Genomic DNA, 15,839 nt, shown 5'->3' on the forward strand with positions numbered 1-15,839 from the left:
TAAGGACAACAAAGTCAAGGTATTGGAGTGGCCATCACAAAGCCCTGACCTCAATCCTATAGAACATTTGTGGGCAGAACTGAAAAAGCATGTGCGAGCAAGGAGGCCTACAAACCTGACTCAGTTACACCAGCTCTGTCAGGAGGAATGGGCCAAAATTCACCCAACTTATTGTGGGAAGCTTGTGGAAGGCTACCCGACACGTTTGACCCAAGTTAAACAATTTAAAGGCAATGCTACCAAACACTCAATTAGTGTATGTAAACTTCTGACCCACGGGGAATGCGATGAAAGAAATAAAATCTGAAATAAATCATTATCTCTACTATTATTCTGACATTTCACATTCTTAAAATAAAGTGGTGATCCTAACTGACCTAAGACAGGGTTATTTTTACTAGGATTAAATGTCAGGAATTGTGAAAAACTGAGTTTAAATGTATTTGGCTAAGGTGTATGTAAACGACTTCAACCGTACTTTAGAGAATGTCATTATTTGGCTTTGTTTCACGACAGAAATCCAGCACGTACAAGGTCAATGTTTGTAGTAGTTGGGCGACTCCTCATGATTTGACCTGCAAGGAATATTATACAGCACCGCTTCCTGTAAACCCCTAACAGTGCACTTCTATAGCCAACTAAAAAGAGAGCATATTTGGTGCTAGAAATAATTAGTTGTGCTAGTATCTTATACAATATAAAGCCAGTGGTGGAAAAAGTACCCAACTGTCATACTTGAGTAAAAGTTAAGATACCTTAATAGAAAAATGACTCAAGTAAAAGTCACCCAGTAAAATTCTACTTGAGAAAGTCAAAGTATTTGGTTTAAAATATATTTAACTATCAAAAGTATAAATCATTTCAAATTCCTTATATTAAGCAAACCAGATGGCACCCTTTTCTTGTTTTTAATTTACAGAAAGCCAGGGGCACACTCCAACACTGACATCATTTACAAACAAAGCATGTCGGTTTAGTGAGTCCCCCAGATCTTGGGCAGTAGGGATGACCAGGGAGGTTTGGATAAGTGCGTGAATTGAACTATTTTCTTGTCCTGCTAAGCATTCAAAATGTAGTGAGTACTTGTGTGTGTCAAGGAAAATGTATGGAGTAAAAAATACAATATTTTCTTAAGGAATATAGTTTAGTAAAAGTCAAATATATAAATAGTAAAGTACAGATACCCCCCCAAAAAACAACTTTAAAGTACTTAAGTATTTTTTACTTAAGTACTTTACACCACTGTATAAAACAAATGTAATCTTGATGAAAATAATCACAGACAATCATCTAATATTTAATTTAAATCACACAAAAACAAATTTTTGTTGAAGGAAGGATTTTTATTAATGGTTAAAAAACAAACAGTTCCATGAAGAAAATGGTAGTGAAGCTATAGATGGTATGATGACATGTTTGTATGGGAAATAGTTCAAAGAATACATTGCTGCGAGTTTAAAACAATTGACTAAAATAAAATAAAAATTGCACAACAATTGCAAAGTAAAAGTGAGTTACAGTCATAATGAAGAGAGACAGACCTACAATACAAGCACAAAGCCTTAGTTTCATGCCATGCAGTCCTTCAGGTTCAGGGAACAGGCTAATGTTCTCAGCTTACATCATGTAATATAGCAGGTTTATCATAGCCTTGTCCTAGAGCAGTTATTGCAGTCTTGCCAACTCCTTTGGTCATTCTCAAGACTGCACAAACCGATCTGGGACAAGGCTAGATTTTTATAGTGGTCTAAACCAAGCTTCACAGACAAGTGGAATTAATTAATGACATTATCCAGTATTAATACCCAACTGCTTACCAACCATTTTAAAAAGACAAGGTGTAAGATCGCTAGTCTGGTCCCAGATCTGTTTGTGTCGTCTTGCCAATTCCTATCATCACAGTTAGGCATGGCAGCACAAACAGATCTGGGACCAGGCTGTAAGATCTCACCAACTAGATTGATTACTGTACTATATCTCCATAGGGTCTTGAGTGCAACTTGAAAGCGAGATGTTTTCTTGAGACAGTCTTTTCATTTCAGAGGGGTTTCACAGGATAGTCCATTGAGGTGTGGTCACTAGTTATGCATGCAGCGTTAAAATAGTGAGATGTGCCTTATAGCAACGGTATTCCTACATTCCATATACCCACTATTAGCCTGAATCCAGATGGAATGGTTTCGTTTCACCCTGTTTGGATCCAGGCAAGCCTACGGTTTTCTCTAAAAGCAAATGGTAAAACAGTGAGTTCCAGGCAGTGTTATATTGTAATTGAGGTGCTTCAGTTCACAGTGCTCTCACAGCAAGTGAAAATGACTCAATTTGTTTTTTGTTGTTGAGAATAACAAAAGATGACTATAGCTATATCATTAACCATACAAAATCTGTGTTCTCTCTTGTAACTGTAGCCATATTTTGTCCTCTTATGTTCCATGTCTTTCCTGTGATTGGAGTGATTAGGTTAGGAGGGAGGGGAGAGCTAAAGCAAGCCAAGGATACAGGATTATATAACATAAAAAAAACGTCTGCCCTAGTCTCTACACATTCCTGCCACGTGACCATACAGCCTGTGTAGACCGGTGCAATACCAGCAGTCTCACCAGGTACCACCAACCCTGGTTGATAGAGGTGGCGACTGATATTCTCAACATGATTTGAGTTCTTACGGGCCGCAGGGCACACGATGAGTCACACAATAAATCTGTATAAATGGTAGTGATTTACCTTGGCCATCCGGCCCTTTTATATCCACCCACCAGTTCTACTGCAGAGAGGAAAACCCGCTCCCGTACCCAATGCTGTTTGAGTGAACAGATTTAACGCTAATATTAGACATCAGAAATCAGCACCGTGCAGTTGGTCGTTTTTAAATCTTGAATCAGTTTCCACCAGTTTAATTAAATTACAGAGCTCAAGTATTTCTTTGCTTTTGCCCTCCTTGTTTTTTTTAAACTTTTTTTTGTTTTTAAAGACACTGATATAATTTCATACATTCTAGTGGTTAAATCAGGTTTTAGTAAAACACATTATTTAAACAAATAAAAAAGGGAAATAAAAATCTACTGCTCACTTAAAGTAGCAAGCCTAAATAGACAAGCGTAAGAAGCCGCACATCTGCACTGAACCAGACCGAATGCACAGTCATTCGCCACAGAGCGACCGTTTTTAAAACTTCATAAGCGATTGACACTTTTTTTTTTTTATATAAAATTGGCACACACTGGGAGATGAACACAGAGTTATAAAGCCAGACAAATAATACTAAGCATGTAGGGTCAACGGTTGTGGCTCGCTCAAGGGGAAGCGAAGGGTAAGAGGGGAGGTCTAGGGTTCCTTTGCTTTTCCTTCCTTTTCTTCAGTCTTCTTCTTGTTTTTCTTGAGGAAGGAAGGAGTGCGGAACTTCTTCTTCTTCTTGGAAGGCGATTTGCTGGGGGATTCGTCGCCGTCCTGTTCGCAGTCTTGGTCGCCGGCAGCATCAGCAGGCTCCTCTCCCACGGTGGTGGGCTGTTCGGTGGCAGCGGGAGTGGCAGGATCTTCGGCAGGGAGGGCGGGGACTGGGGCGTCTGAGGGTTCATCGTCTGGGGTCAGGTCAGGGAGGGTCTGTCTCAGTGTAGCCTGATCACTCTCATCCTTATAGGTGTGCTCCAGCTGAGAATCTGTGAGGAAGGGGAGGAAATGGTTCATCTGCAGGGCCTGCAAAGCGACTGCAATACAGACAAAACTACCTTTTCAAAGCTAATAAGAGATTTAGCTATTAACATATCACTTTACTCTCACTTGGGAGGAGTGATATCTCCAATTTTCTTCTGCAATCATTTAGTCTTTGTTCCATAGTCCAACTTGTGGAGAACACATAACTAAAGGCCTGGATTACTATATCATCCATGAAAATGGACAGGCCACAGTACTTCTGCAGATCAGAATCTTTAGGCACCAATCAAACAGCATGCTCCTCAGCCGAGGCATGCCTATATATAGAGTACAACACTAGCCATCTCCACCGACTAGCTTTACATTGACGACTCAGACAAGTACAACACCAGATCATTCCACAAAGCCAAGCCCAACAATGATTTAATGCTCAAAAAATTACTTTAAAAAAATGTTACTGTCATTTCCAGCAACTATTGTGGACATGTATCCAGGCTGGCACAGTACAGCGAAAAGGGTCCAGTAAGACCATATTCAGATACACATGTATATTCAGTGCAGAGGGATCTTGTAGCGTAGACTAGTGTGCTCCTCGCTAATATCCATCGGTACAGTACATCAACTTCATGCTGCTGTAGAACCATTGTGCAGCAGTTGGTCTCCTTTTCTGACCGTGCACACAACAAACCACAGTGTGCTCCATTCCCAACTTGTATTACTTGAAAATATTGATGTCAACATTAGACTAATTATCCACAGAAGTGTTGAAGCTCCTCAGAATGTAGTCAAAGATAAAGCATAACACAAAGCACTGAGAAAAACAGCTGTTTATCACCTTACCGCTAAGACAACAGCAAGCTTCACACTTAGCAAAGCGACAAAAGCATTTATTCTACTACAGCCAAATACATGAACGCTGTATACCTGAGATTGGGCTCATCTGGAAAAGAAATATAACATTCAATACATTTAAAAAAAAAAAACCTACATACATTACCTATTTCATGTGAATCGTAATGCAGGAACTTAGGGATTTAATATAGATTTGTTATAAGATGTTTTCATGTAATACTCAAAAGGTTAAAGTTCACAATAGGTCAACTCCGGGAAGGAATAGAAACCTAAAACAAGATGTGTTGCTGGGTCTATCTGAGATCTCTCCACTGTCACTGGCAAGGACCATAAACTGTATAGGAATAAGGCCATAGAGGATGGGTGTCTAACCTTTCTGAGTGGTGTTCAGTTCAGACAGGAGAGAAACCTATCCATCCTATGAGTCACCATATGAATCATAATCTATGTGGCAAATCAATAATCTCTACGTGTGGTTTTGGGATTTTGCACTATGAAGACAAGCCTGAGAACAGAGGCCGCCATTTTGTCTTTTGTACATCAATCTCATAATTTGTGAAGTCTTTTAGACAGGGAGGACCTCTGAATTGTCACCTGGCAACAAAAGGAAATAAGAATGAAAGAACAGGAAGTCAAGGACCATAGTGAGGAGGAATAGATACTCAACCCTAGTGGATGGTTTGGGCCACAGAGAAGGAGAAGGAGAACGAGAGAGAGGAGGAAGAGTCGGAAGAGTGAAGCCATGCAAGGAACGGAGGGGTTAATGGTTTGATCACAAGCCATGAGGGTGGAGGTGGCTGGAACAATACGTACTTACTATGGTAACAGGTACTCTCTAGCATTCCCATCTCCTGATAGTAACGCAGCCACAAAAAAGAAGAAGAAGCACAGGTAGAAACACATGTCTATAGATGCAGGTCAATCACAGCCACCACAGTGTTCAAATTATAACATCAAAATGAAAATAGGAGAAACACCAGGAGAAATTAAATGTAAAAAAAGAATGGCGACAAGCCATTCTTAGAGGACTCCAAAAGATGGAGAATGGAGAAGTGAACAGGGATTGGAAGTAACGTAAAACATGTGTTAGTCTTGTAAGACCATCTTTGATTAGATTACACCAGTAAATGGCCTAGTAAAGAGAACACAGTTTGTCATGGTTTATACTGGGAGAAGCACAGCCTGACTTGTGAATGTCAGGTGATAACTATGTCCCTCACAGGGCTCCATAGATCTTGTCTGAGAAATACTGTACTTTATGGTTTTAGAACCAGTAGTCTCATTATATTAGACATTCTCCTGCTGTGTGGTTTTAGAACCAGTAATGTCACTATATTGGACATTCTCTTGCAGTCGTTAAAAGGTGTAATCCAACCGTAATAAAGACCAAGAGGGATAAATATAATAAAAACAAATTGTTTTCTTAAATTATCATAATCCACTTCAATCTTAATCTCATGTAAGAAAGAAAATCACCCAGCAGTCTAAAAGTTACAGCTCTTTGGCATTGTACCCATTTGTAGAAATCTACTGATCTTGAGGAATCATAATCTAAGAGGATATTCCTTGGAATGAAAATGTCATAATCCTCCATCTGAATTCCACTGAACATTCCAATACCTGATCTTACAGTTGGATTTGTTTCCCATATAATCCAATTCACCCCTATCGACCTCAATTAGCCTCAAACCTCTTGGCCTGTTATTACACATTAAACATCGCATTCAACAGCACCTGCAGTTACAATGTTAAAGACGTCAAAAGAAAACATAGAAAGGAAGCCCAGTCCCGGCATTTCTTGTTGTTGACCCTTGACCCTGAATGTTGTCACTCAATAGTCGCCCAGATGAAGCCATGCTGAAATGTTGTGTTGCTTGTTGCCGGGCAGACTAGGCCAACTAACCTTCCTCTGCTCTGACAGGGGTGCTGGGTGGTGTGCGGGTCGGACTTTGACCCTTTGCCTCTTCCTCAGGCTCTGGTAACGCATCTGAGGAGTCTGGGGGGGGATTAAATCAAACTTTATTTAATAGTTTGTCAACAGGGCAGACTAGAACAATGAAATCATTGTTTTTCAAGATTGTCAATTACTGGTTTCATGAAAAACAAACACACATCACCTTTAAACCACCACATACAGTAAATAAGAATAGCACAGTCAGAAAACAGCAGAGGAAGTTTTATTATTATTATTATTAGAGGATAGACAGTCACACACTGAGGAAGTAACAAAGCCCCCAGTGGCAACAAGACCCATGTAAGTCCACCTTCACCCCAGAGAAGGAACCGCTTCCATTGGAGACACCAGATGATTAGTAGTAAACATTTACAAACCAACCCCAAAAGGACAACAGGTCCGTGTTAGGAGGAGGAGGATGATGGAGGAAGAGTCTCTTTCCCAGGAGTGATTGATGAGAGGGGTCATTCATGTTCATTTGGGAAGGCTTCCTTGGAGAACCACAATCAGCATTAGGATTCCATTGGTTAAACAGATCAGTCAAATCAGATGGTAGGGGAGGGTTGCAAAATTCTGGAAACTTACCCCCAAAATTCCCAGGTTTTCCAGAAATACTGGTTGAATGATTCCCAGTTGGAGGATTCCCTCCCCGCTGATTCCCTTTTTATTACGGGAATACTCCCACTGGGATTTCTGGAAAACCTGGACCTTTTGCAACCTGAACCAGGAGGAAGGTGCATAGGCAGAAGACAGACGGGTGTTGAGGAATTGGGGATTGGGGGCCTAGTGGTGGGCAGGACAGGAGCAGAATTAACCCCAGAGAGAGAGAAGGGACAGGGACTCCAGTCAAAGGTCAGAGTGCAGGACGGAGAGCAGGAGGGCAGGCCAGAGTCAGTCTGCAGTCAGTCAGTCAGTACCTGGAACCTCAGTGAGGGCAGGCAGCTCTGTGTTGGTGGTGCTGAGAGCCTTCAGCACAGCACAGTGAAAGTCCTTGTGAGGAGACTCTGAGGGGGACTCTTCCTCGTAGCCCCCAGTCCCCGTGGACGTCCCTGGGCTCCCCTGACTGCTCCCCGACCCAGTCAGAATGTCTCGACTGGGGAGAGAGGAGGAGGGAGAGGTAGCCTTGGAGGAGGCTGTGGGGGTAGGCTCAGAGACCCCAGGGAGGACCAGTCCAACTCCAGCTCCCTGCTCTGGGATACAGAGGGGCTTTGGCGGCAGTGGGGGCTTCTGTGGTGAGGTAGAGGGGGACAGGCCCTCTCCAGGCCCAGCTGAAGGGAGCTGGAAGGACTCTTCACCCTGTACTGGATGAATGATGCAACAACAGTTTCTCTCCATGTCGCTCTGCTTGGTGACGGGTCGTGGGCTCTGGGAGCTTTGTGGAGAACTACCTCAGACCCCACCGAATTATTGTGATTCTGTATCTTTGCTGTTTTGTCTTGCTACTGCTACTGCTACTACTACTGCAAATTAATGGAGAAAATAGGGTATAAATGGTGAAAACACTGTGCAGATGGTTATTTTTCTGTCCAGGTCAAACATGCCCTAAGAGCAGAACGGTGGCAGGTCTTACCATCGGGGCCTTTCTGTTTGAGTTCCACCTCTTTGCGGTAATCCTCCAGCTCCTGGTCATACTGTTTATTGAAGGGGTTCGGGCCTTTCTTGTTGATGATGACACGTGGCTGGTACTCCTTCTCTATGATGGCCTTAGACGCTGTCACTAGCTCCCCCTAGTGGTACAGGGAGGGAGGGACACAAGACAAATTCTTGCTAAAAACAGGTCTGTTGTGCATCACAAAAGAAAATCTTGTCACAATTTCAAATCGATGCTAACACTGACATTTCCTAAATAAGTTGATACTAGTATGGAGCATTTCAAAGCAGTCCGAGTCTAGACAATAAGGTCTATTCATGAAATCACAGAGTAGCATCAGAGAGAGGTGAGAGGTCATGTGAGAGGTCATGGATGGTCAGGAAGTACCTTTCTAAAAGACTTAGCAGGGCTATTGGCCTCTGACAGATCGAGGTCGGCAATAGTGTCCGTACAGTCAGACAGAGGGGCGTCCTGCAATAGTAAACTGAGTGAGGGGGGCATAACCCAGCCCGAGCACACACACACACACACACACACACGTCCGTACACCAGGGTTTCCGTTAGCCGGTAATTGCTGGCATTTGGCCAAAAATAAATCGAAAATAAAGCCAATAAATACAATTGTTGCCGGCCAAATTGACCGGGAGAAAAACAACGGTAGGCAGGCTATCAGCTCATCACCCACCACTTTACAATGTGAGCTGAAGGCAGTATATATTTTAAAGCATACTTAATTGTTTGAAACCTGAATATTTTACTTCATATTACGAGGCATTATTTGAAAATCTGACCAGAGTCGATTCTGTTAAAGACTTCATAGGTTCCATTTCTACTGATCTGGGTGCTAGTTATGATTTTCATATGCGCATTTTCGTGGAACAGATTATTTACCCTTTATTTAACTAGGCAAGCCAGTTAAGAACAAATTCTTATATACAATGATGGCCTACTGGGGAACAGTGGGTTAACTGCCTTGTTCAGGGGCAGAACGACAGATTTTTACCTTGTCAGCTCAGGGATTCGACCCAGCAACCTTTCGGTTACTGGCCCAACGCTCTAACCACCAGGCTTCCTGCCACCCCATAATAATGTTCTCATTTCTCAAAATCACTGTTGCGTGGTTAATCATACAAATCTGAATTAAACTAATGCGAGAGCATCAGCTGATACACCGTGGTCACTGGCCCCTCAGCCATATGGACACACTGATACACCGCGGTCACTGGCCCCTCTGCCATATGGACACACTGATACACCGCGGTCACTGGCCCCTCTGCCATATGGACACACTGATACACCGCGGTCACTGGCCCCTCTGCCATATGGACACACTGATACACCGCGGTCACTGGCCTCTCTGCCATATGGACACACTGATACACCGTGGTCACTGGCCTCTCTGCCATATGGACACACTGATACACCGCGGTCACTGGCCCCTCTGCCATATGGACACACTGATACACCGCGGTCATTGGCCCCTCTGCCATATGGACACACTGATACACCGCGGTCACTGGCCCCTCTGCCATATGGACACACTGATACACCGCGGTCACTGGCCCCTCTGCCATATGGACACACTGATACACCGCGGTCACTGGCCCCTCTGCCATATGGACACACTGATACACCGCGGTCACTGGCCCCTCTGCCATATGGACACACTGATACACCGCGGTCACTGGCAGCTTAATAGCCTAAATGAGTGCATGGAACTCAGATGGCCAATGCAGCCGTTGATCAACCAAGTAAAAATGCATAAAGCCGACAAATAAAAACGAATGAAAATTCTGGTTCTTTCAAATCACAGTCATCTCTCTTACTCAGCCTGTCTGCCTCCCTTTCTGTCTGTCTTGACTTGAGCTACAGCTAGTGAAGTGCAACATTATATCTAATCAATCAACTGGATCAGTCCTGAAGCTGTCTCTAGCAAACTTGCAAGATTGTATCAACTATTCTATTCCAGGCCCTCAGTTTCCCACTCCAGTGAGCTCAGGACACGCCAGGTAGGCTACTTGTGTGTGCTCAGGCATTAACAGGACAGAGAAACCAGACACATGCTCATTACTCACATGGAGCCCTCCAAACAAAATACAAAACTCAAATTATGGTTATGAAATAAACCAATAAACAACGGTTCAACTCAGAATGAGAAATGACAGTGGGCCTAATTAGTAATACATACATTTCTGTTAATGCATTGTAACAAAATGACGGGGATTAACGGTTCATTTACTGCTGGCTACATATGTAATGGCGAATTTATCAAAATAATCAAAGGGTAAACAATTTACATGAAACAATAAATGCGCAAGAATTGGCAGAAGACAGCCGAGTGGATTCATTCTGGAGATAGCCTATAGGTGCGTCTATCTTCGCCACACACCACTCCTCCTCGTCGTCTCAACATTTTAAATGATACTCCAGACACATTATCTTCATATATTTTAGATGTTTTTCCAATAACAGCTGCAACTCAATAATCAGCTAGGCCTTTTGTCACACGCGCCGCCTATGAAACATTTAACATTTTAACATTTAAGTCATTTAGCAGACGCTCTTATCCAGAGCGACTTAAGACTTCCTCATATGACATTCCTCTCCTATTGGTTTTCATATTAACTTTCTTTCAATGTCCAGAAGCCAAAAGGCACAATCCTAGTCATATTAGCAATCCATGCTAGTTGTTGCATCTTTAGAGTCACTCTTTCTAAATTTCAAACAGGGATTTTCATCTCCGTCATATACCGCTCATATCAGGTGTGCTGTTTAGAATGGTGTTTTGCCTCAAATTGCATTTTGGTAAATGTTTGAAAATGGAGGTTTTATTGGCTGCTTCATTACAGGAGTTGCATGTTTTGTTAAGATGAATTACCATAATCTAAATGTGATTTCTGTCATTCTGAGCATCGTGGGTAGAAGCCCTAATAGGTTACACACCCAATGCATGGGTCTGGAGAATTTCTTTAAATTAAAATGTTCCCGGTCACGTTGTCCAGCGCCACATTTTCCTAACAGAAACCCTGCCGTACACACACACACACACACACACACCGTCCATACAGTACACACACACACACATCCATACAGTACACACATGCAGAGTTTGTTTCAGTGAGGAAAATGGGGCAGTCAAGCATGATAATGATAAGAAATATGCCAGGCCCATGCATTGCAAAACCACACTTCACATTGAAGTGTGTAAATGTACTGAAAACACAAACTGAGTGCAATGCATAAGACATTATATTTATATCGTAACTCTCAAATTACACTACAAACAGTTACGGCTAAACAGTGAAGAAACAGTTCAGAGCTACCCAGCAGTTATTTTTCAATTCAGGTAACAATAAAAAAGGTCCTAAGGTTAGAACATAAACACTCCAACAAGGGCCTCAGCAATCGCCTCAAAAACGAATTCTCTCAGAGAGAAATAAACGTGTAAGTTAACACAATTTGACTAACAGCAAATGAGTGGGATCCAACCAAGGTCAGATAATGGACAGGACCTCAGAGGGTAAACCAACAACATGCAAACTCAACTCTGAAGTCATGAAAGCAATCCGACAGACCTGAAGGCTAACAGCATGTTGGGGTTAGCCAACAAAAGGAGGCGGGAAACCCAAATCAACCAAAGGAGATGAACACAACCCGGCCTGTGACGCAGCATGAGGTTTACCTCTGACCGCCATGTTACGTACCTGCCACACTGAACTTCTCTGTGGTCAAAGAATAAGGTATGTTAAGTTCACTTAAATATCAGCGGAGGGGGGGGTTTAAGTCAGACTTCGGTTCAAATACTATTTGAAATCATTCAAATACTTCTAGCATTTGCTTTAGTCTGCTTAGAGGGCAGGGTTTGCAGTTTTGGAACTATTGTATTTGTTACATTGCACCAGGCAAGCTCAATCCAGCCAAATTTCAGAATTTTAAACGATTTGAAATAGTATTTGAATGCAGGTCTGACTCAGGGTAAGCAGCACACATATTGCCATTTTGCAGGAGTTGCCTGGCTGTGGGGCGGGGCCTAGTGCAGGAGGGGTGGGGCGCAGGAGGGACTCACCTGGACAAAGGAGCGGTCCACCATGCTTCCAGCACACAGCACCTGGGACTCTGGCCCTGCCGTCGTGATGTCCTTCAGGTTCTGCTCTCTGATCTAGAGGACGGTGGAAGTCGACAGAAAGAGAGGGGTTGGATACAAAGCCACGGTCAAGACAGAAAAACATCTTGATTATCTACCCTTCTCCCGAAGTGTGCACTTGTACATGACCTCTCATGGATTTATCAACAGTGGAATCTCCCTTTCCAGCAATCCTTACACAAATCCAATGCTTTTAAATCCATAACGGGGAGTGTGCAAGAGAAATACACACTTCGGGAGTAGAGCCGATGGTCGAGACCAAAGCCATGTTGAAATGACAGCCTAACGAAGCCTGTATCAACATCATACCTTGTTCCTCATCTCCAGCACCTCCTTGGGGTTTGTGTTGAGCGGGACAAACTGATTGGCCACTGCAGCCTGTCGCATTCCTTCCTCATTTGTCCACTGTAATCACCATAGCAACAATTAAAATAAACCAAATGACGCAGCCAAAATAACATGAAAAAATAAAAACTGGAACAAAATCTAGAAATATACAGACTATGCAGGCTTTAAAGAACTATAATAATAGGTCATGCTTTTCAAACAGAAATAATGGAGGAGGAAAAAGGTACAAATGATTCTGTGAAGGAGTTCTAAATATATTACACCTGGAAGCAGTGAACCAATGATGATGCACCTTTTGTCAAGATGGCTCGCTGTTACACAGTTCTATTCAGTATCAAGTTACTCTATCCCATTACCTAAAGCCCCAGCATCTGACCCTTTCTTATTGACTTGATGGAAATGAGTAGGCCCTCCTACATTACTCGAAGACGCACCATCATCATCATCATCATCATTGATACTCTTGCGGTTAGATTTCAATAACAGATACAAATGACAACAAAAACACACAAAAGAGCAACTGAAGGCATCACAAGATGACGAGAGACCGTGGAAGAGGGAGGGGTGAGGTGGTGGAGGGGTGAGGCAGGGGGGTGAGGACGTGGAGGGGTGAAGAGATGGTGCTGGCTTACAGTACAGTAGAAGCTATGTGGACCAGCGAGACAGTGGCAGTGGGGTGAGGCGGGAGCATCACCAAGTCATTTCCCAGGCTAACGTAACGTACAGTAATAGTAACAGGACAACAGGGATAAAGAGAAACACAACGACAGACGAGACACTCGTCGACCACTGACTGACTGACTGAAAAACTAATTGGAGAAAAATCCAACTAACGCCCCTCCTACCAAGAATTGCACTTTATACAAGTTAAAAGACCTTTAGTTTACGTTTAGTTCTAAAAGGATGCCCTGGCTTCGATGGTATTCTGATCTACTACTGACGTGTTTTATATGACAGAAGTAGAAAACAACTTGAAGAAACACTCTGGAGCTGTCATTTTTGGAAGGTAATGAACGGGACTGTTTCTGGAGTTCTTGACAGAGGCGTTTAAACCTGAACATAGGTAATGCTCAGCCCGAGACAGAAAAAAAAAATAGGAGAAATTTTTTCCTCAGACACAGATATGATTGAATGAGCAGCAAGTAAATCCAACTTAAGCCTCCATGCACATCAGTGCACTTCCAGAAAAGTAAGTTACTCTGTATTTTGCCTTGGAGTAGCATGAGCTATGGGTTCTTTTCTGCTGAGGAAATGTTTCAGCTGAGCTGTTAAAGCAGTTAGGTGCAAAATCAAAAAACTAAATGAGGTAGAGGCAAAGAATACCTGCATGGTTTGTAGCTAGGATAGGAACATGGGATGAACATGTAAACATGATATACTCACTGAATATGTACTGAGTCTCACAACAACACTTTCTCCTACTTTCCCAGAGGAGATAATCGTTTCAAAAGTTAGACCGGTCAAATTTCCTTTTCTTTTTTCACCCACTATACAAATCCTCTCATGCATAGAAACACTTTAGGAGAGTTTGAGTATTTTTTTTACCGAAATGAAACTTGGAAAGAGGGGAACTAAAATGGCATGTTATATCATTAGGGGCATTTGGGGGGGGATGGTTGAGGATTGGGGAATAGAGGGGGAGGAGTCATAAAAAAGCAAGCTATGACTCATGGGATTCCGATTCCATACCGAAAGCAGAGTGGTCTTGAGCACTATACACCCCGTCTTTCGCTTTAACTGTAAAAGCTCCAGATGTGATAAGCTGTCTGGCTGATTAGGTCACTTCCTGGGTTCAAACATCAAACAATGCTAAAAAATATATACTGCTCAAAAAAATAACGGGAACACTTAAACAACACATCCTAGATCTGAATGAAATAAATAATCTTATTAAATAATTTTTTCTTTACATAGTTGAATGTGCTGACAACAAAATCACATAAAAATGATCAATGGAAATCCAATTTATCAACCCATGGAGGTCTGGATTTGGAGTCACACTCAAAATTAAAGTGCAAAACCACACTACAGGCTGATCCAACTTTGATGTAATGTCCTTAAAACAAGTCAAAATGAGGCTCAGTAGTGTGTGTGGCCTCCACGTGCCTGTATGACCTCCCTACAACGCCTGGGCATGCTCCTGATGAGGTGGCAGATGGCCTCCTGAGGGATCTCCTCCCAGACCTGGACTAAAGCATCCGCCAACTCCTGGACAGTCTGTGGTGCAACGTGGCGTTGGTGGATGGAACAAGACATGATGTCCCAGATGTGCTCAATTGGATTCAGGTCTGGGGAACGGGCGGGCCAGTCCATAGCATCAATGCCTTCCTCTTGCAGGAACGGCTGACACACTCCAGCCACATGAGGTCTAGCATTGTCTTGCATTAGGAGGAACCCAAGGCCAACCGCACCAGCATATGGTCTCACAAGGGGTCTGAGGATCTCATCTTGGTACCGAATGGCAGTCAGGCTACCTCTGGCGAGCACATGGAGGGCTGTGCGGCCCCCCAAAGAAATGCCACCCCACACCATGACTGACCCATCGCCAAACCGGTCATGCTGGAGGATGTTGCAGGCAGCAGAACGTTCTCCACGGCGTCTCCAGACTCTGTCACGTCTGTCACATGTGCTCAGTGTGAACCTGCTTTCATCTGTGAAGAGCACAGGGCGCCAGTGGCGAATTTGCCAATCTTGGTGTTCTCTGGCAAATGCCAAACGTCCTGCATGGTGTTGGGCTGTAAGCACAACCCCCACCTGTGGACGTCGGGCCCTCATACCATCCTCATGGAGTCTGTTTCTGACCGTTTGAGCTGACACATGCACATTTGTGGCCTGCTGGAGGTCATTTTGCAGGGCTCTGGCAGTGCTCCTCCTGCTCCTCCTTGCACAAAGGCGGAGGTAGCGGTCCTGCTGCTGGGTTGTTGCCCTCCTACGACCTCCTCCACATCTCCTGATGTATTGGCCTGTCTCCTGGTAGCGCCTCCATGCTCTGGACACTACGCTGACAGACACAGCAAACCTTCTTGCCACAGCTCGCATTGATGTGCCATCCTGGATGAGCTGCACTACCTGAGCCACTTGTGTGGGTTGTAGACTCCGTCTCATGCTACCACTAGAGTGGAAGCACCGCCAGCATTCAAAAGTGACCAAAACATCAGCCAGGAAGCATAGGAACTGAGAAGTGGTCTGTGGTCCCCACCTGCAGAACCACTCCTTTATTGGGGGTGTCTTGCTAATTGCCTATAATTTCCACCTGTTGTCTATTTCATTTGCACAACAGCATGTGAAATGTATTGTCA

General features: G+C 43.4%; 1 protein-coding gene across 25 annotated transcripts in view; it reads right to left on the minus strand.

Annotated features, from left to right (window-relative positions):
* Positions 1-1,322: 1,322 nt before the first annotated feature.
* LOC106568455 (alpha-adducin) overlaps positions 1,323-15,839 on the minus strand; it is a 51,487-nt gene continuing 36,970 nt past the window's right edge. For 4 of the 25 annotated variants that reach the window (XM_014138805.2, XM_014138802.2, XM_014138803.2 and 1 more), the window contains 8 exons: positions 12,502-12,597; positions 12,115-12,207; positions 11,753-11,770; positions 8,436-8,519; positions 8,028-8,184; positions 7,375-7,758; positions 6,407-6,499; positions 1,323-3,656 (listed from right to left, as the gene is read on the minus strand). In XM_014138805.2, the coding sequence (XP_013994280.2) occupies positions 3,325-3,656; positions 6,407-6,499; positions 7,375-7,758; positions 8,028-8,184; positions 8,436-8,519; positions 11,753-11,770; positions 12,115-12,207; positions 12,502-12,597 (1,257 nt within the window). In that variant the 3' untranslated portion in view covers positions 1,323-3,324. Of the gene's footprint in view, positions 3,657-4,575; positions 4,592-5,316; positions 5,355-6,406; positions 6,500-7,374; positions 7,759-8,027; positions 8,185-8,435; positions 8,520-11,752; positions 11,771-12,114; positions 12,208-12,501; positions 12,598-15,839 lie in introns of those variants that run through there. The other 21 variants (XM_014138807.2, XM_014138806.2, XM_045692565.1 and 18 more) reach the window with 14 other exon arrangements.

The sequence above is a fragment of the Salmo salar genome, chromosome ssa13 (genome assembly GCF_905237065.1).
Source record: "Salmo salar chromosome ssa13, Ssal_v3.1, whole genome shotgun sequence".
Taxonomy (NCBI): Eukaryota; Metazoa; Chordata; class Actinopteri; order Salmoniformes; family Salmonidae; genus Salmo; species Salmo salar.